At 40.7% G+C, this 21047-nt stretch overlaps 2 protein-coding genes across 3 annotated transcripts in view; one reads left to right on the forward strand and one right to left on the reverse strand.

The window, feature by feature from the left end:
• Positions 1–2055: 2055 nt before the first annotated feature.
• On the reverse strand, positions 2056–7876 carry LOC308120620 (uncharacterized protein). The gene is made up of 10 exons (XM_080481327.1): positions 7631–7876; positions 6897–7032; positions 6706–6816; positions 6469–6601; positions 5186–5364; positions 4938–5011; positions 4609–4771; positions 4415–4519; positions 3756–3930; positions 2056–3015 (listed from the first exon to the last, which is right to left on the reverse strand). The coding sequence occupies exons 1-10, from the start codon at positions 7749–7751 to the stop codon at positions 2527–2529; spliced, it is 1686 nt and encodes a 561-aa protein (XP_080337453.1). The 5' UTR covers positions 7752–7876; the 3' UTR covers positions 2056–2526.
• Positions 7877–9711: 1835 nt separating this feature from the next.
• The window catches only part of wdfy4 (WDFY family member 4), a 37394-nt gene continuing 26058 nt past the window's right edge, over positions 9712–21047 (forward strand). For both annotated transcript variants that reach the window (XR_013936029.1, XM_080481491.1), the window contains exons 1-19: positions 9712–9872; positions 11130–11387; positions 12498–12609; positions 13230–13354; positions 13539–13667; positions 13801–13990; positions 14788–14977; positions 15199–15359; positions 16492–16724; positions 16812–16951; positions 17111–17241; positions 17465–17566; positions 17707–17897; positions 18780–19501; positions 19616–19709; positions 19984–20198; positions 20328–20431; positions 20547–20757; positions 20964–21040. Coding sequence is in view for 1 of the 2 variants with exons in the window: in XM_080481491.1 (XP_080337617.1) it covers positions 9852–9872; positions 11130–11387; positions 12498–12609; positions 13230–13354; positions 13539–13667; positions 13801–13990; positions 14788–14977; positions 15199–15359; positions 16492–16724; positions 16812–16951; positions 17111–17241; positions 17465–17566; positions 17707–17897; positions 18780–19501; positions 19616–19709; positions 19984–20198; positions 20328–20431; positions 20547–20757; positions 20964–21040 (3406 nt within the window). In the remaining variant the exon portion in view is untranslated. The remainder of the gene's footprint in view (positions 9873–11129; positions 11388–12497; positions 12610–13229; positions 13355–13538; positions 13668–13800; positions 13991–14787; positions 14978–15198; positions 15360–16491; positions 16725–16811; positions 16952–17110; positions 17242–17464; positions 17567–17706; positions 17898–18779; positions 19502–19615; positions 19710–19983; positions 20199–20327; positions 20432–20546; positions 20758–20963; positions 21041–21047) is intronic.

Genomic DNA, 21047 nt, shown 5'->3' on the forward strand with positions numbered 1-21047 from the left:
AGCACTCGGTTTCACGGGCTAACATGCGCTCAACTTAATCACTCAGTGCGCACAACAGGCAGTACAGTAGACAGTAAATCATATCACATGACGCAGCCACTCACACAGTCCAGACACACCAGATTCTGAAGGGTGTGGGGCACATCATCTATAATCTAGAAATATGGTCCCGGGGGACACATAGGAAATGACTGTGTGTAATTGGAGGCATGAAAAGAGCATGTCCCATTAGTGAGAGCAGAGGAAGTGTCGTGACACAAAATGACTGAGACCAGGTTGGAGAGGTAAAGACATTAGGTGAAGAACAAAGTCTTTTCAGTGCGCCTGCCTTTGACCATTAACACTCGCTGTTCACAGGCCTCACTAGTGCTCTGATTACACAAACTTTGATCTACATCATTTTTAACATTTATTTAAAGCAATTTTTTTTTTTTAAAGATATGTATTAAAATGAACCACAAAAGCAGGTGTGATGTGGGCAGTTGTGTATTCAAAGTTGCACCATCCCTGCTCGTCCACACTTTGAGAAATATTCAGTATTTTATGCTGACGTACGTAAACCAACAAGTGTATTTCAGTAACATTCTATTAAAAGTATTTAGTGATGTCTCAAAAATCTAGACGAACATCTAACCTCTTAGTGATAGTTATCCTTTAAACCACTTTATGGATAATCTGCCCGACCTCTAACTTTATATTAAAATATATTAAGATTTTTCAAAATATTACATTCAAGTCATGATGTCATATGGCATTACAGAGTTACTGGATCTAAAGGACACATTATCAGAAAGTTAACTGGACACGAAAGACTCTGTAGACCGAGAGTGGCTATTTATAATTTGACTGCATGCAGGACCCCAAGAAGTGCAAAACAGATTTCCCAGGGTGACTATCCTTTATTCTGTGCCAAATAATTACTTAAAAGATATCAGTCTAGTATTGTAACTCAATTTTTTCCCCCCCGCTTTCAAGTGAAATAGTGTGAAATGTTAGATCTGCATTTGCAAATGCATTTTTGAAGCTTTTTGTTCTTCTGCATGCATCAACAGCAGTGCCAGCTGTCGATAAAGTGGCAAATAAGTATGTTAAACTCCTGGAATTCCTTGTTTCATGTATTAGTCAGCAATAACAATGCAACATGTATAAACAAATACATTATTATTGAATGTAGTAATTAAATGTGCACAGTGCTGGTGGAAAATACCAGTGAATCCGATATGTACTGCAGAGAAGTCGAGGACAGTCGCGACCCGTTTTCATGTGTTATCAAGATAATGGCACGAAACGGTGGCGAATCCTCACCAGTCATTAGGCACGGTCATTGAGCATCGTCGCTTACTGCCACTAATCTGTCGAGAATATTGCTAATCGGGAGCATTTGGTAACAAGCCAGGTCCACAACTGGGTGTGTATATATATATATATATATATATATATATATGGCTTCACACCCCCCCATTATTCTACCATCAGCTGCTGAAGAGTTCACATCACTCCAGATCCAGAGGATGTTTGTGCTAGCATGCATAGTTGGGCTCTATGACATAGAGTTGCGCCGAGATCTAGAGAGAGCCCAACCGAGGGAAGGTCATGCTGTCATGCCACCCTGTCACAGAATCTAACCATCAACAATGCGTTACGAATGCTGCCATGCTCTATTATACATCTCCACACATCGAACTAATCGAAATGCTCAGTTGTGAACTTCACAAATTATTTACATTTTTGGAAGAGTTCTTTTGGCAGTTAAAAACATGCTTAAAGAATCTCAAGAATGTCATGAATCAACACGCACATTTAAGAACCCTATTCAGATGCATCCCGTGTTCTATCTTTGGTGTCAATTTGGCTTTGCACATACTGTGATCAGAGTAGTAGTACATAGCCACAGTACTAAAGTGTCTACATTTGTACACAAATTGTCTAACTTTGTCCTGGTGAATATTTAAAGTCTTAGTAATCTTCTGCAGTCCCATTTTTCTTTTACTGGTTGGTTATCAAAGATCTTGTTTGTGCATGGTATGTTTCCCATCAGTTTGATTCTTGTCATTTGCGCAGACAAAAAGCTTGAGTGCTTTTATTGGTGTGAGTGCCTCTACACCTTGCTGCAATCTTTTTCCAGTTGAGGATACCCAATTCCTTAATCCTGCATTTACTATTCCCACCAGAACTGTGCATGCTTCACAGGATATGTTCAATAATGTGAATAATGTGTGGCATTAGGTGAGACACATTAACCGCCTTCTGACTTAGTAGATGTAGTTTAGGCCACATTATAAGATGAATCAATACAAAAAAAATACGAGGAGATTCCACAGGTTTCACACATTATCTTGCCATTATATCAGTTCAAATTGGAACTTTTTTTTTAAAATTATGGTTTTGTAGCAAGTGAAAGTTTTAAAAATATTTAGCCATCAAAAATGTTAATCCGATTTTATACATGCAGTCCCTACTTGTGTTTTGCCCATTAATACATAAATATATGTAACTCAAAGAGCACTCCAACAACCGACGGGATGTTTAAATGTCTATGGCAGTTTTGTCCCCTCTACTTTGTCCGCTGCCCATCCGTCTTCGACCCTCCAGAAGAAATGACAGCACTATAGCCCAACGCTGTGCCCGTGACCTCTGTCGTACCGCGCTTTCACACTGTCTGAAGTAGGTGGTCGTCCCGGTGGCGATCGCCTCAAACTGCTCAGTCAGAAGCCACACCTCCCACAGGAGTGTCAGTACATTCATGACCATCATGACCACGACCCAGAACTCCTGTCCCAGCAGTGTGAGCCACAGGCTCAAACTGTGATTGCCCTCTGGCATCTTGCTGTCTAGGTAACTTGTTGCTGTGGCCACAAACAGAAGGTGGGCCATCGCCATGGCAAGGATGAAGAGGAGGAAGAGCCGGTGGTTACCCCGGCCGATGCACCGGTTGAGGAAAAGGCAGTGATGGTCATAGTCTTTTATGCACAGCTCGCACAGCTTGCAGTGTTTCGTGTAGTCGGGCTGAAATAACTGTGAGGAACAGAGAAACAAGGAAGTTCGAAAGAGAAAAATACACAAAGACGCAAGTAACTTTCAGTGTAACGTCGCCTCGGAGCTAAAACCAGGGGTGCTTTTCCAGATATAACCAGCCTTTTCCCCAGCCTGTATCTGAATTGTTGGGATTTGAGAAGATTAATCTGACTTCCCACCATAAGTCGTATTCAACTGAAAGGTGGTGTTATCTGATATGGAGCTGCTCCTCAGGAAATCACATCCTGTCTGCACACAAACTCAACGCCACAGGAGTTAAGAAAGTGTTGCATACGCTGACTCTAAAAATTGTTTATACCAAAAAATCTCAATAATGAATATCAAATGAAACGTTCTCTTCTGAACTGTTTCGATACTATAGCCATGTTTTTCCAAGATACCAGTTACATTTAAAGTGGAGAAGCTCCACAGCACTTTAAAATGACCTTACATATGGTCAACGTGTTGGATTCATTTTTCACATACATTATAAAAGTTCCTTTAAGATCTGTGATCTTGGTGTGAGTATATCAGCACCACTCAGGAGCAGTGGACAGCCACTGTTCAGTTCCAGGTTGAAGGGTTGAAGGGCCTTACTAAGAGACGGTGACTTTTCAGCAGTGCAATTTGAACCTTGATCCTTTGGTCTTAAGCCAAACAGGCTAAAGAATCTCAGGCTAAAATTTGCGGCTCGTAATGCATCGTGGCTTATTGAAGTATGATCTGACTATAAATCCTACCTCACAGTATGGACAGAATCTCTGAGGACTCTGGTTGTTCTCCACAAGGTCTGCAATACACGTGTATCGAGGGTCTGCGTCGGCTTTGTCCAGCGCCCCGGGGTCCTGAATCAGAACCTTACAGAACAAACCGAGCAGTATGGAGAAGTGGAACATTGACAGCTGGGCCAACAAGCTGCTTGACAACACACATTCAAAAGGCTAAGGAATAATCCTCATAATTTCAATGAAAAAAACAAAAACTGGACAAGACCATTCTGAATATGCAAAGTTTATGGAGTGTCCCATAAGGACTCAGTCTATGCAAAATATGACTGTAAATTTAATTGGAATATGCTCCATAAGAAGATACCGGTATATTGATCTGATGATAGCGTTAAGACTCAAGAGTCTTTAGAAGGACTTTCATGAGAATCCAGAAATAACTTTCTAACATTGTAAGACAGACCAAAATATTTGATAACTCTGGGGTTGGTCAACTATATTTAACAAACATCATGGAACAACAATCTTACAATTTTCTTTTTTAAAGTGAATCTCGCCTTTAGCCAAGATTTGTCTCTTCTTTCCTTAAAATCTTTTATGGAGCAACAGACCAACCATCATTGACCATCCTGCCAAACTTCAAAACAAAATCATCAAGAACTCTGGTGGAACACATGATATCATTGTGAAGGATATTAGGCACCATCTTCCCATAGAAGCAGAGCAAAGAATGAAACAAGCCAGCGAGAAGAGTCCCCATGTATATCGGATTAGGCAACCTGAAAAGAAAAATTAGGATATTTTAACAGAGAATAAAAATATGTCCTACGACAACATTTCACACACACACAACAGTTTCCCTTCCAACCTTTGGTAAGTGGTCATACGGTGGTACTGTGTGAAAATGCTTCTGGCCAGCCAAGGGAACAGCAAACCACAAATAAAACCCCCATAGCCTCCCAACATGGCCGCCATCAGCAGTATCGTGGCTCCACTCAGGGTGGGAAAGAGAAGTGTCCAGTAGTATAAAACTGAGGAGGAACAACATATAACAAATAATGAAATCCATATTAAACTAGTACACAAACATAAAACATGATGGTTGAGAAATGCTGATCATAACAGTGTTCATAATCATGATATCAATTCTATTTTTAACTGCTGGGTAAATAATGACGACTACAGAGTGATATTTACCATGAGACTCTCGGGGTTTGTGGTGTACAGGCTCATTAATGTACCGACTCAGTAGTTTGGTGAGTTGCTGATGTCTGGAGAAAAATCCAACAAAGTATTAATCAGCATCATAATCCCAAGAGAAGGGAAGTAATCTAGAAAAGCAAACATGGTCAATATACAGTCGCTAAAGTGTGTTTTTCAAATCTCACGCAGGACGCCGTCAGTCTGTTTTACTGTGTCCAGGTTTCTACTGACAGTCGATTCACCTGAACGTCTTCCCCTGCTTGCAGAGATCCAGTGGCGTGAGGCCGCTGTGATTCTTCTCCTGGAGCATCCTGCAGCCTGTCCTCTGCAGCAGTGTCCAGCACACCTCCACTCCACCCCGTTCTGCTGCAACGTGAAGTGCTGTTGCCCCCTGTTGGTCAACTGCATCCACTGCACAGCGCTAAAAAAAACCAACAAAGATAAGATAAGATATCCCTTTATCTCACATGTGGAGAAATTTGCAGTGGTACAACAGGATAGTAAAGAGAAAGAAGCACACATAGCAGAAACTAAAAAAAGCAGATAAAATACAATATAATAAAAAAAATTATAAAAATATATGCACACAGTGCCTATAAGTGTGGACATGTACAGAGTATGGGGGTGGAGGTCGATGTGGAGCTCACACGTCTCAGGTAATGTTGCACTTGCTCGTGCATCACAAAACTTTTGCCTATTTTAATCCCTTTTTTCTTTTAATTACCTTGTTGTTTAGATACCTCTCAAGGGGTATGTTTGACACACAATTTACAAATACAAACTAATCTTTTCACCACGGTGATATATGTGTAATAAGTGTTGGAGAGTTTGACCCCTGATACTTGTATCGGTGGATTTTTCCTGTGGGATGAAATTGTGCAAACTTTAAAAAAGATTTTTTTTACTTAGATCATATCCAGACTGGCTAAAACATCTTAATTGCATGTGTGTTTGCTATTGTGCTATTGTGGTTGCACTTGATGTTGCCAATTATTTAGCTCACATGTCAACTGAAGAAGACTAGAATATCATATTAAAAACAATACACCTCACATACGACTTATTTATCGAAGTCTATCAATAATCTCAGTAAGCTGTTCATTTTCAAAACAATCACTGTATTGTGTTCATTATTTAAATAGTTGTGTTTTGAAAAAGACCAACAAACTGGTAAAAGTGTGATTCAGCTCTTATTTGGACAGTCAGCTTTAAACTGATCCATTTTTTTACATTATTAATTTTTAAGCTCACTTTTATTCTTTTTACTATTTAAGTGTTGCTCCTAGTTTTGTTGCTTTAAAGGCGAATAACAACAAAGTTTCTGATTGTGACCATCATAATGTGTGAACCTATTCAACGGCTGCCCTGTGCTTTGGTTTGCCCTTTTGCCACACATTTATTAACAGTTAAGTATATTTTTGAATGTTTATTGTTAGTGTAAATGGCAACAAGAGGTACCGTTGTAAATGATATTTATTTGGGAACTGGACAATTGGAATTATTAAGTACAAAGACAACATAGTACCTGATTTCTGAGCAGATATCGAACCACCTCCGTGTTGCCTGTGGATGCAGCCAGGTGAAGAGGCGTCACCTGGTACATGTCTGTGTCCGAGAAGCGGAACATCCCCGTCTCCCACAAATAGTGCACAGCAATTCTGGGAAAGAAACCTCACAGTTAATCCATGCATAATCCACTGCACAGTGCAGGGACATTAATACAGGGAAAAAAAACGTGTACTGGGATATTTCCACCACTCACATATTACCACCAGTAACTGTATGATGCAGGGATGTTTTTCCTTGCAAGTCAATGAGACGTATGTCAGCTCCATACTGCATCATTTGATGTATGATGTACACGTTTCCTTGCCTGATGGGCGCATGAAATGATTACAAGTGAAGAACAGTGTCATTCAGGAACAATTGGCATGACCTGAACATGCAGCTCACCTGCAGGCAAAATGAAAAGCAGTCTGTCCTGCATCGCAGGTCAGGTTAGGATCAGCTCCAGTGTTTAGGAAAAGGTCAACCAGGGCACGGTTACCATGCAGGGCAGCGTAGTGAAGCGGGGTGAAACCGCCCCAGCCTGAATGAAGGCAAAGATATCATGATGGGGGTTTTGGCGATGTTGACCTCAGCTGATCTGCAGTCTCTGTGGTGAACAATATATGTCTGACTCAAATGCACGGCCTGTCAGCCTGGTGACTGTTGAAACCCAGCGGAGTTGGGTTCAGACTTCCTTCAGCACAATGTGACTTTGTACTGCCTTGTCACAGGATCTGTCCATCTCTCCATCACAGAATGTATGCCAGGCCGTCTCAGAGAGGTGCTGCTGCGGGGTTAGATTTCCCCTTGGCATTCAGACAAAATCACACCAGGACACTAGGGGGGAATGATCCGCTGTGTTCAGTGCAATTACAGTGTCATCGAGAAAACTTGGTTGTGTAGGATTTCATGCCACAGTTTCTTGGCGAACACTGCGGTCAGAATATTCCCAGCTTTATTATGAGGAGATGTAAAAAAAACAAGAGAGGAAGACGCTTAACCTTGCTGACAGAAACACATCAGGAAGTCGTGGCCTCCAGTTTAACACATTTTTATTTATTTATTTCTAGATGCAATAATAACAAAACCAAACACTGACCACACCAAAGGAGCTCATGCTGTAGGTCTGTCCATCTTACCTTTTTGCTTGAGGACTGAACGATCGTTCTGAACGAAGTGAATGCACTGTTCAATGTTTCCTCTCTGTATACAGTCGAATATGTCTCCACCGCTCACGGAGCACACGGGCATCGGATGCATGGTGGCGGAAGCTCACAGGCCTTCTACTGTTTCCGCCGACAGACGCAGCGACCTGCAGCAAAAATCACCTCCTCGAAGGAGAAGGGACGACATCACCATGTAAAGTGAGCAGGGAGATCATCTTTCCTTGCAAAGTAACTGGAGGCTTTCGTTGTGCTAAACTGATTGAAGCAGACCACGCCCTGGACACCGGATTGGCGGGAGTCCGGTCACGTGACTCGTAAACGTCAGCGCGCTGACAAAACACGTGGTTTGTATAAATACGACTCGACAGGCATGGCGATGAGACGGTTCAGCAGTTCAAGAGACGAGATCTAATTGCCTACTTGTTTGTTTGTTTTTTTAATTTACAAAACACAATCTGTTGGCATTAAGACGTAGGCATTATTTGTTAGTAAAATGTTGCGTTGTATGTTTAAAACATGGACGTCAATATCTTGACATTTCCTTTTTAAGTTTTTAATTCCAGATGGATTAACGTCGTCAGTGTATCCATTGCACATGCTGCCAATTTACAAAGGTTAGTTAACACTAAACCGTGAAAGCTGTAACACGGTGGGTTACATAGTTCAGCCAAAGCTCTGTCAAACTACCTTACACCAATAACGTGGGACATGCCTGCAAAGTGAATAAAATAAGCGTCTGAGGACTCCAGTTAAGGATATGAATTAATTATGATATGATACTACTCGTATTTTTTCATGTTGCAGATGACAATTTTAACAATGAGTTTGTTCAGTTTCACTGTGAAAATAAAGTCTTTTTGCTAATGTCTGATCACGTCTATATTTCTTTTTCTGAAAGAAGTCAGTGAAAAATCTGTTTTATTGATTGAGACGTTCTAAAAATTGATTGCAATTTTTGGCATTTTCTACAGTAGTGGATTTGGCTGGTGTCAGCACAGTGCTGTACGGAATAGAATAGAATAGAACAGAGTAGAATAGATGTGTTGTCATTATAAATGTCGCATATAATGAAATTACAGGTGTTGCTCCCTTTTTGTATCAGAATGAAATGTAAAGCGTAGACAAATTGTACGTATAATATAAATACGGTATATAAATGTGAAGTATATAAACATAGACAGCACAACACGCGACAATTTATAAGGTAACATGAAACAGTGCTGCATCAACAGTCTCCACCAGATGGCAATGTTTATCTATGATTGCCATTTTCCAAGTCCCAACATGAATCAAATCTGGAAAGTTGTGCTGGATCAATACACTAGTTTTCGATAAACTTTACGGCAGTTTAAACAATGTATGACATTCATTTATAATACTGGCTGGGTTTTGTGTTTTTAAGAGTTTGTTTTGTTTTCTCGGGTCATTTAAACAACGAGATCCAAGACGTTTGACTGAATATATTATTTAAGAATATATATAATATATATATATATATATATATATATATATATATATATATATATATATATATTTTTGTGTCTGTATTATTATTATTATAATAATTATAATTATTATTATTGTTGTTGTCAATAAATTAAATAATGTAGTTATGCTCTGTTTAAAATCCTGGTTTTCAGAAGTGCTGAATTAAGATTTATTGTCTTAAACGTAAATTACTGTCAGATGAATTAATATCAACAAATTGTGAATGTTCTTACAAACTGTTCCAGTGGGTCAGATCTGTTTATGGACAATAACCAATAATTTCAAGCCAGGTTTGTGGGTTTTACTTTGGTGAATCATGGGATCTTGTCAGTGTGATTCACGGCATTACTGCCTTACATGACACAGCTATAAAAAGAATCGGGACTCTTCTTTAAGCTGCAGTGGGAGGGCTTCCTCCAACCAGACTAACAACTGTTTTTTTCACTTCTGCTTCTCTGAGGAAGTAAGCAGGCACATGACCTGCACCAGCTGATCTGAGTTGCTCTGCCTGTTCAAAGTTTAGCCTGCTTGGTGCAGATTAGAAAGGGGCGGGTAGTTTCACAGAAAGGTCCTTACAGTTGGCGTCAGTCATGCTTTGGCAGGCCTCTGCGTGTCTTTTTTGTTTTTGACATGGGAGCAGAGGCAGATCACTCACTCAGGTGGAGGAGCAACGCACAGACACCAGCGTGGTATTAGAGCCAGGGGCATGGCTCTCACTGGCGTCCAGGTAAGATTCCTGATGTTCTGGTGGCTCACTGTTCCCAGGGCTTCACACATTTGTCACTCGGTCGCACTTGACTGTGAGGCTGTCACACATTTTTTGAGTTCTCCAGTGTAGGAGCACCTTTGGGTGCGTTTCTGCATTCATCACATTCCACACAGGATATTTCTCATGTGGGGAAACCTTGGAGTGTTCATGAATTTCTCTGGAATGTGAGTCGCCTTGAGTTCTGCTTACAGTCATAACTCCATTTACTGGTTCAGGCTTATCAGTGATCAATTTGACTGTAAAGATTTGTCTCCTTGTTGTTCACCACTGGTTCCAAGTAGAGGATGATTTGATATGATATTACTGTTATTATTGTGTCTGCTTAACAGTGGGATTTATCCTCACCTCCTCTCTTACTGTGACACAGAAATGTAACACTTGTGTTGCACATTGCTTCTCTCTATTCAATTTGTATTAAACATTTAAAGCCCTTGCTGGGAAAATGGATGTTCAGTTTGGAAAAAGTAAAGCTCCTGATTTATTGCATTTATGTTCTGTATAATAAATCAGTGTTTTGTCATTTTTACAAAGGGGGTTGTTATCGTTCCAGGTTTAATTGTATGTCGTGTGGCCCTTACATGTCCTTACTGTGTATTTGTTATTTATGGGTAAACTAGTTTCTTCCCACAGTCCAGAACAGGGATGTTTGGTAAAGGTGACACTAAAGTGTCCATGGGTGGGGGATTTGTGTGAACTGTCCTTCATTAAAAGCCAGCTTGAACTGGCTCTCGCCCTCAGCTGTTGGATGAAGTTAGATAAGGTGACTGTGGAGAATGGATGGATGTACAGTCAGCGCACAGTGGCACAATGACTGCTCCTGTCTGAAAAACAAACATTTACATTAAAGAGTGTTAAACATTGACATGGCACATTTGTAGCTAGGAAAGGAATTTAACTTTTTATTGCTGGTAATTACTTCCATTAGATGTTTTCTAATTGCTGAATTAGACACTATGCGGATCCTTTGCAGAATATGATAATCACTTAATGAGAATCGCACATGACTAGCAGTGGTCTGGTCTCCTGTCTAGTGGTTTCTCAGTGCAGAGAGTGAGCCCTGGAAAGGATGACAGGGGGTTTAATTTGGGACCCATTTTGTTTTGGAGAGTGAGTCAGACTTATGAAATATGATTAAACAGTTTTGTGAGCATGATGCTCCCTATCTGTTTGCCAATTATGAGGAATGTTATTGAAAACATTTGCTTCCTCCTCCAGGATCAGACTGTGAAAGGGGAGAGGATCAATAAGGAAACTGGGGAGCTGAGTGCTTCGGGGGAGTTATCGGTCTCTGTTGAGCTGAAGGTGGACAAAGTGGAGGGCTCTTGTAGGAACCCTCAGCTCCCACAAGTGCTCAGGGAGCAACTGCAGGAACTGGCCTTTCACAAATACCCGAGTCCTGACCACAAAGCTGACCTTGTTGCTGTGGGACATATAGAGGACCGTCTGCTCAAAGTCCTGCCTCTCTACATACAGGTATGTAACACAGAGACTACAATATGTGCAAGTAAAGTTCTCATTCATTTATTTATTGTTGTCCAGTTTAATAATCCAAAGGGCTGATTGTACTTGTGTTTTTCTCAAAATACGTTTTCTAACTTCACCATCAGCTTGAGCAGCATAATTAAATCATTTCAGGATAATTTGAAGCAGAATGTCAACAGTAATTGATAATTGGCTTTAAAAAGGTTAAAAAGATGCTTCAAGAACTGATCCAAACCACAAGAAAAATGTTATCGGAGGCTCCAGTCGAATGTTGGACCCATATCTGATCCCATCATGAACAGTCATTGAAGCAAATCTGCATGTCGTTTCTTAGAAATTCTCTGCAGCTCTTGAGCTGTCACGCGAAGCCAAAACGTGCCTTTGATAAACTGTAAACATGGAACATTAACATTTTATACACTCGACTTGTGTAAGAACTCCAGGGAAACCTGGGATCTTTTTAGAATTTTTTTTCACCTATGTACACACAACAGTCTGCGAGCGTGCCAATGTGCGTGCGTGTGTCTGTACAAAGCCAGTGACTGAACTTAGAGCTGTGGTCATAATCACTGCTTGATTCATGCGTGTGTATGCGTGCGTGCGTGTGTGTGTGCTGGTGTATGTAAAAGCCTCATGACCAGAGATTTGACCAGAACACTGGGTCTCACTTAAGAACAGCAAACTCAGTGAAATGTGATCCTCTTACGGAACTGAAAAGAGTGTATAGTATGCAATGACTTCCATTATTTATTGCATTGTGCATTAGCAAAGGCTGTTATCCAACTACAATAGGGCCCTGCAATTTATAGCAAAGACGTAACAAACAAGGATTAACCCTATTGTGTGTTCTGACATTACATTTACCATCACATGCAGTTTAATCACCTGAACCAGCCTTGAAACTTTAATGCTTTATTGAGCAAATATGCTGTAAATTGTGTTTTTATTTCGAGGTATATAAATTGCGTCCACCGAACACAAACCAGACTGTGCAGCGCAATCATAGAATATCACTCTCAGTATCTTCTACATCTTAACATTTGAAAATGTGTTTTTATGCTTTCAGTATTACTTGATGAAATCTCACTCTTCTGATCCTAGGTCTGTGAAGACGGTGGCAGATTTGAAGGTTTAGACATTAAAGGGCTTGCAGCTCTGACTGCTGACACCGTCATCTATAATCTCCACCACAGATTGGCAGACAGGCCTGCAGGTACCAACATCAGCTCACATCAGCAAACGGTGCTTTTATTCGAGTACGAGGGACTTTCTGCCCTTTTTACCCACTTCTGCTTTTTTTGTTTTGTGCTTCAAAAAAATTCTTTTTTCTCATTTTCTAAAGACATCCCATGTTATTGAAAACTGAAAGCTAAAAGAAATGATATTGATTCCTTTTTTTGTTTGATCAAATTCTCCTTTTCCCACCTCATACTCCCCGGCTTGTGGTTTATAGTTGTCTGTTCAAATACATGTTGCTCTGTGGGTATGACTAAGAAACTTATCTATACATACTTAGTAGTAGTTTGTAATGCAGCTGCTATAATGGTCTTTGAAAGATCCAATATGGGCACTTTCGTGTTTCATGTTTGTAGAAAATAAGCTTTTCTACTTGATTCCAAAATAGAAATAAAGTACTCGTGTTCTGAAAGTTAAGTGTTACGCTGTCATGCTTCGACTGCAGTCTATATTAAGATTCAGTTTTCTGTCCTTTCTGTGACGGCATGGAATATTTTTGTCACAGCGTTTCTCAATTTCACTTACTTTTGTCCTCTTTTACTTTACTCCCGCCAAGGCTCACTAACTTTTTTTTTTTTTTTTTTTTTACGTTCTCAGAAAGATCCCGTGAAGAGGTGGTACAGTTTTTCCGAAGGCCTTGTGAGGACAGTAAATGTGAAATAAAAGAAACTCTCGGATGGCTGCTGTTGAAATCCCTGTTGCTGCTCACAGCAGACACCACAGTGAGTGATAACTGACTGTAACCTTCCCCAGTCAGGAGTATATACACCATGCTTACACTTCATATATGATGGTGAACTGGTTATCATTTGTTTTGTTTTTTTAAATACGTTTTTAATTATTGGTCATTTTTGCTTTGTTTCTGGAGGGTAGTGAATGTCTCAACATTGGTGTGTGTGCTTGTAGGAAATCTTGTCCTGTCTGAACCCTGGTCTCCCTGCTGCGTTGGTAAAAAGTCTGTACCTGCTGGTGTGCCTTCCGGCTAAAAAGGAGAACATTGGTATCGAAGAGACCTTCCAGGAGCCACTGACACAGGTAAATTGTTATTGAACTGAGCCATTAATATTCAAATTTTACTCATTAGGTGTTTATTTTTTTGTTGCATAATACGCACCTATAGTCCTTTTTCTCCTTTCAGTTTTTAGTAAACTGTCTTTACTCCTTTTAGGTTCTACTTCAGCTGTGTAGACTGCCATCGAATGTGGAGAGTTTGGTGGAAACTCAGGAACTGCAGTGTCTAATCATTGGTCTTACCTCCCTGTGGGATCAGAGCAGCACCTCCTGGAGGCGCCAGGCCTCCCGTGTCCTCAAAGCAGTTTCTGCTGTAGCAACAAGCAACACTGTGCCAAGCTTGCTCGGTGAGGTGATGAGTGACATGTCTGTCAAGTTTATATTTTCTAAGCATTTTGGCTCTCAATTTTAGTATTAGAATTTGGTCTTTCAGTTACAATAGAGTATCCCAGAATTACATTTAGAAAAGGACTTTCAATTAGATGACTTTTTTTTTTTTTTTAATTGATCAGTAAAATTCTGCATATAAAGTGAATAAGTACATTTTATTTGGAAATGCGAACAGTTTTTCTTAACCCTTTATATGGCATTTAGAAATACCAAACCCAACCGTGCTACCTAAGGTTATTTGATGTTTTAAAGGGGGCATAAAATGCCTTTATGTGACAAAATCGCACATTTCCACATTCCTAGCTTATAAAAAAAATGGTTGAATTGGATGAACTCCTCATTGGAATTCTTAATACAGTCATATTTAATACACACTACTGAGTATCATTGTCTAATTTTATAATGTACTATTTGCAAAAGAACACCTAAAATAAAGCGAGAAACTAAACTAAAGGCATTAGTCATATGTTTGAAAACATGTACCAGCTTTATGTGTGTAGTGCGTCGCAATGTTTAGCATTACATTGTAATCAATATCATTTGAAATGATTATCAATATTCAGTTTTTAGTTTAAATAAATGTGAATAAATACAAGTTACTAAATAAGATAATTGGACTGATGAAATGTTGATTCCATAATGAGGCGATTCAAGTAACATTCCCAGAGAGTGACCTACTGACGTATGTTTCACATGATGCCTCGGGCAGTATTTCTGACTCAAAAGCTAAGAGTAATATTGTCTTTATTTTCAGGCAAGAACTGTGTACGTCTCTGCATCCAGAACCTGTTGCAGATCAGTGATGATGTGTCGGGATCGATGCTCGCGGAAGTGGCTGTGGCTGTATTTAGCTTCATCAGAGACACTTATCACCTTAATCCGGCACTCTTTGTGGAGTTTGACACCCATAATGGATACAAGGCTCTTGAGAATATTCTCAAATGGTGAGATTACAGATCAAAATCAGGAAAACAATTACTCAATGGGGGGGGGTGTAAGGTTGAACACATCAGAACATCACATTGCATGAAAGAATTAAGAGAGGCGATTAAACCATTGATTACAAGAAGTTTTATAGCAAATTGGTTAGAAATAGAGCAAGAATATTCACATCAATTGTGCATCTAACTTTTCTTTGGTCTTTTATCAATTATATGGTTCTAAGCTGTGAAGAAGGCGTTCCCCTGGATCAGTTTCAGCCTGTGGAGGAGTTACTGGCTCTCATCGCATCTTTCACTCTGCTTGGAAAGACCGAGTTGAAAGTGGCTCTCTGTGTCACCAACCCCCAGCCCCCGGCTTTTAAATTCGAGCCGCCCCTCACCAAAGGTAGGTCAAGCCATCACAATAAGTTCAGCATTGTTATTCTCTGGCCACCTCTTACTAATTATTTCTCAGTAGTTGATTGCACCGTGAGGATAAACCCTGAATATTTCCTTCCAAATGTGCACAACAAACTAGCTAATTAATATCACTTGCCTGGCTCAGCAAAGATACAATCAGGGAGGGGAATGCCCCCCTCCCCTCCAAAAGAATCATGCAGTTCATCCCCCCCCCTTGCACTTATGCCCTAATATAACCCACCCAAACCACAACACCCCCTTTCCCTGATTTCCCACACACACATACTCCGCACTCCCCTACCGCTACCCCGCTGCAGCGCACAACACCCCTCAGGTTAACAGGAAGCTGAGGTGATTATGTCTGGGATGATGAAGTGGAGGCTCCCCTTCTAACTCTGTTAGGATGCCCCACATCCATTCACCACTGGCCTACAGCAACCACTCATCTATCATACACACACACACACACTCATAAATAGTGTCCGCAATAAACACACGCATTCAAACGAATACGCAGACACACACGCTCAGCAGCCATCTATCACATCAAGGAGCAGACCTGTTTCCAGCAGTGGGACGCGGGACTGTTTCACGCTGAACTTATTTGGTTCTGATACAATTTCGGTTTCGTATAAGAATGAATCCTATTACTAACCAGCTTTATATGTGAATTCACGACAAAGGCAAGCATGTTTTGGCACCCAAATCTAAGACCTCCTCAAAATATTTTGACATTCCAGCAAACAAACTCTATCAAGGCAGATTATGGTGCTTTTGTTTTGCATCCATGCATGTAATGCTGTTTATTTTCAGTCTATTTGTTCATGTGTAAACTGGTTAGCTTGTATTTATTTTTCTATAACTATTGGTTGTTCGACCTTGCAGGAACGAAATGTGATACATCAAGTATTAAATTCAAAACCTATTGTGACTCCAATGACCTCAAGTTGATATTGTTTTGCAAGATTATATATCGTAAAGTATCACAGCAAAATATAATCTCCCACTTCTTCTACACTGTATTCTATTCAGCATATCCACATTTTGATGAGGGTGAAACCCTACTTAAAAAAGTTCAATCTACTAATACTTTTTTGTGTCTCTATAAATATTTTCAGGAAGAACAGTGAAGAATCTGCCTGCCTTCCATCTGCTGCAGGCGTCCTTGCTACGATCCCAGGATTCTCTGCTGTGCTGCCAGCTTCTTCAAACCTTACAAACAATATGGGAGAGAGACACAGTCAATTTTTTTCTCTTAGAGTGGACGACGCAGTCAATGATCCAGCTGGCGCCTTGTATGTGGAGTAAACCCCCGCCTGTCCAGAAACGATTCTTTTCGCTCCTGGAACTGGTATGGTTTCTAAACTTGACCGTAAAGTCCGTTTCCCTCACAACAACATGCAAACAATATCTTAATGAATTGCTCTGCATCTTACAGGTGGTGTTTAAGTTGAACTACATCCCTCATGAGACGATACGGGCGATTCTGAATGTGCTGAAGCAGAGCTGGGCTGGCACGCTGACGGGTGGATCGTCGGGGGCAGACTTTGGATTGGTTGCACTCGTGTGTTTTCATAGGTGAGCAGTGCATGAATGACAACCAGAATATTGAAATACGTTGCATAAGAAAAAAACAAAAAATTCAATCTACACTGCTTAAACTTTGTCTTTCTGATCATGTCATTTTAAATATTGTCTAACTTTGACTGATTTGAGCTTGTCTGAAATGGACTGTAGGATGACTCTGCACAGCAGTATGCTGACTGAGGTGCTCAGTGACTGGGGTCTGCTGGAGATGCTGTTTGGGGAGCTTCGCAGGAGAGCAAAGATCCTCAGGAAGGCTGGAGTTGTAGCTCCTCCCAAAATAAGTATGAATCTGCATATTTGTTTCCTCATCTTCTGATGCAGACTTTGTTCTACAAACACAAGTGTAGATGGAGTGATGTAACATAAATCACACGTGATTAAGTACCTCACCTATCAAAGTGGATAAATAAAATAGAAATGAACCTGCCCTTCGCCCTGTACGTGTCATTCATCTGCTTTGACGTGTACTCTGTAATACAAGCATGGACTTTTTGTGCTCCTCAGATTCAGAACAACTGTCATGTGTGGAAGACGGAGAAAAGCTGCTCACCAGTTGTATACTTCAACTTGTGTCCAGCCTCACATTACGTTCCATCAAAAACACAGGTATATGCAAAATTACAGTTCCAGATTGGGTTTTTTTCCAATTTTTTTAATTCATATCATATCTTAACAATTTGTCATTTCTTTATGGAAACTACACTGCTGTTCATACAATACGTTTTACATGTGTGATTGTCTTCCAGTATTGTTGCGAGATGTTGGGATGGTTCCCTATGTGAAGATCTTCTTGGATGCGGATCAGTATCGCGCTCCCGCCCTGAGTATTTTAGAACAACTGGCTGAGATTAACCCTCAAGAATTCATGAGCACAGCCATTGGAGCGCTGTGCTCCTCTACACAGCAGGAATTTGGATTAAAGTGGGACCTCTTGCAGGTACATGCATCCTGTTACACTACAATATGTTGTGATCTCAGCTGACCTGCACTCTTAGACTACATCAGATCATAACAAATTGTAATGCACTTAAACAATAATAAGCTAGTGAATTTATTTTCCTAGCATGTGGGACTCTGATTGCGTTATAGACAAATGCAGATTGATTTGCTAAAACTGGTTTAGCTGTTAACTCTGGACCGATTTGATTAGGCCTGCAGCCTTGTGCAGTGGCACTCTGAAGATTACCACCTCTATCAGATCAGTGAATGGGACAGAGATCTGATTAAGCCTAACTAAGTTACACACCTACTGTATGTGTCCATTTTTATAGATGGCAGCAAGAAGATCACTTACTTGCTGATATTGTGTGGGCTCACTCTGTGTGAGTGTGTATACCTGTGTTGTGTGCGTGTGTGTGTGTGTGTGTGTGTGTGTGTGTGTGCGCGCGTGTGTGTGTTAACGTGGTTATAGCAGGTGGCAATCAGATTGGGTACGACCTGGGTTGGCAAGTGTTGAGAGCCATTGTGATTACTCCAGTTTCAGCTAATCACATTTCCCTCTGCGTTCTGTCTCACACATTACCTACCTGATGGATTAGTTCACTAAATTGAATAAGGCTAATGTGATTTCGTTCACCTCCAAAAACTAGTTACCAGAAATGATTTATGATTTATCTATATGTTTCATCTATTTTTCAAGACATCGTTTTAATTGTCTTGGATGATGTTTTAAAAGCCAAGACTTGGGGCAAAGCTTAACATCTACCAGAATACACTCATTCAAGAAGTGTAGGAAGTAGACTGCTTCGTTACACATGTTTTTAGATCTGTCTGTGTTTTGTCAGTCGATGTAATCTCACAATTTCCTCATGTATTTCAGTCTGTCCTGAAGGTGCTGGAGAGCCCTAACAGCTGGGATGCCTTCAGGACTGCAGGGGGCTTCACTGGACTGCTCTCTCTGGTGACAGACATGGAAGGAGCCCTGTCAGATCCTCCACAGGGAGAAGTGTGGAAGTCCCTGGGTCATCAGTCGCTCGTGAACCTCCTGCTTCTCACTTTGCACATCCTGGCATTAGCCGTCCACCTCCACACAGTAAACGCACACCACTTTGAGACTGGCGGTTTCTATGAAAGACTGGCAGAGGCTCTGCTCCATCTGGGCTGCTTCCACACTGAAGGCCATGAGAGAGAGAAATGGGATACAGAAACATGCTCCCGTCCCAAGACTGCAGACGGCAACCAGTCTCCCGAAAAGAGTTTCCACCAGTTTGTTGAGATGGCAGAAGCACCTGCATCTCCCACCATCACGCCACAACCTGACCTGCCTGTCACTCTGCGGACATGTATAAGGCTGCTCTCATATTTTGACCAGTTTGCCAAGGGGACTTTCTCTTCTCATGAGTTAAACTTGCGGCTGCAGCCTGAAGATGAATATGATGAAGATATGGAAAAACAAAAAGGATCTGCAAGGTCTGATGGCGTGTATTCAGAATCCTCTGTTTTTCAACTGAGGTCAAGTCCTCCGTCCATGGAGGACAAACGGGGATGTTCAAAAAGCACAACATCGGGCAGCCCTGCAACCTGCACAGAGTCTCTGTACAGGTGGCATCTTCTAACATAAGATTATCATATTTTTCTTGTGGGTGTTTTTTTTATGGTCGCTTATCAAAAATGAGTTAATTCATCTTTGTTTTCTGTCTTTTGTTTGATTTCCAGCCAGTCCACCTGTGATCAGGTTATCCTTCATCCAGGAGCAGTCAGAGTGATGATGACTCTCCTTCCATTTGTGTTCAATCATAAAGACCCACTGGTATCTTTTTTTCCAAAACATATGTTTTTTTTGTGTGGGTTTTTCAGTTTGTTTTATCACACTGGTAGGCACATTGGTTCTAACTTGCTGGTAGCTGTATGAACTGTGTATGAGTGTGCTGGGATCAGCTCCAGGTCGCTCTAACGCTAAGTTGAATAAACTAGTACAGAAGATAAATGGATTGGTAGATAGTTTCCAGTGTTGGATGTACTTTACATACTGTGTAACAGCTCCAGTTTTAACTTTTTTTTTTTTTTTTTCCCCTGTTTCTCAGTTGTCCATGGAGGTCAAGGTCTCACTGGCACACCACATCCAGGCTATGGTCAAATCTGAGCGAAACCGACAGATAATGTGTGAGGGCGGGCTGGTGTCCACTCTCCTAAACCACTGTCAGAGCCAGTTGCTAACGTCGAACCACCCTTTACATTTACCCGTCACTCGCATCTTGGAGAAGCTCTCTTCTCAGGCCATCACACCTTCAGACTTCAGGTCAGTCATTTAGAATGTAAAGTTTACTCTCATGCATTTCTGTCACTATAATAAAACTTTTTTTTTTTTTTAAATGTTTGAACAATTAGTCTGCATGTGAAACATATTTATTGCCCCTTTTCTCCATAGAAAATTCCTGTGTTTAGGAAACCCTCTCATGTGCTTGGCAGAGAAATCAACCAAGCAAACGCAACCAGAATGTGAGCAAGTCATCAACACACCAGTTTTAAATGGTACCTTTTTTTTTTTTTTACCTAAACAAACTCAAGCATAATTTAATGCTTCTGTCACTTGACTTTTAATCAAAGCAGATTGCATAATATATTTCTATCGTGCTGTTTAAAACAGATAAATGCTCAGAGGGAGATGCTACATCTTCGGCGAAACCGATGAAGCGGAATTTCAGCCTGTTACAGTCCACAGCTTCGTTTGGTTCTGCGATCCCCGTTCACCAAATCGTCAGCCTGGTGTCCATGACGTCTCCACGTACCTTCAGACCACACAGAGTTTCCTCCTCACCTGCCTTTGTAGAGTTTGATATGAGCGAGAGTGGATATGGGTGAGTATGTTTTACCAAATAATGATTTAAACCTGCAAAGTCTAATAGAGTCTTTGATTCAGTGGGACTGACAAATAATTAGTTGCAACCAAGTAAAAAAAAAAACACTCAAAATAGACAAATATCAGAGAGGAATATTACAAATGTACTGTAGAAATAACTTCATTCAAAGTTAAAGGTTTGTGCATTCATTTCCTATGTTGCAGATGTCTTTTCTTGCCCTCTCTGGCCACTGTGAAAGGTGTGACCGCTGATTCGATCTCAACAGGTGGAATCGGAGGAGGTGTGTA

This window comes from Lipophrys pholis, assembly GCF_963383615.2.
Source record: "Lipophrys pholis genome assembly, chromosome: 15".
Lineage (NCBI taxonomy): Eukaryota > Metazoa > Chordata > Actinopteri > Blenniiformes > Blenniidae > Lipophrys > Lipophrys pholis.

What these genes read in the sequence shown, in the direction of transcription:
- LOC308120620 (XM_080481327.1), bottom strand. Translation starts at nt 7,751, where the DNA reads ATGCATCCGATGCCCGTGTGCTCCGTGAGCGGTGGAGACATATTCGAC. An exon ending in GATATCTGCTCAGAAATCAG is followed by an intron (nt 5,365 to 6,468) that starts GTACTATGTTGT and finishes GGTTTTTTTTAG; the next exon opens with CGCTGTGCAGTGGATGCAGT. An exon ending in AAGCAGGGGAAGACGTTCAG is followed by an intron (nt 5,012 to 5,185) that starts GTGAATCGACTG and finishes ATTTTTCTCCAG; the next exon opens with ACATCAGCAACTCACCAAAC.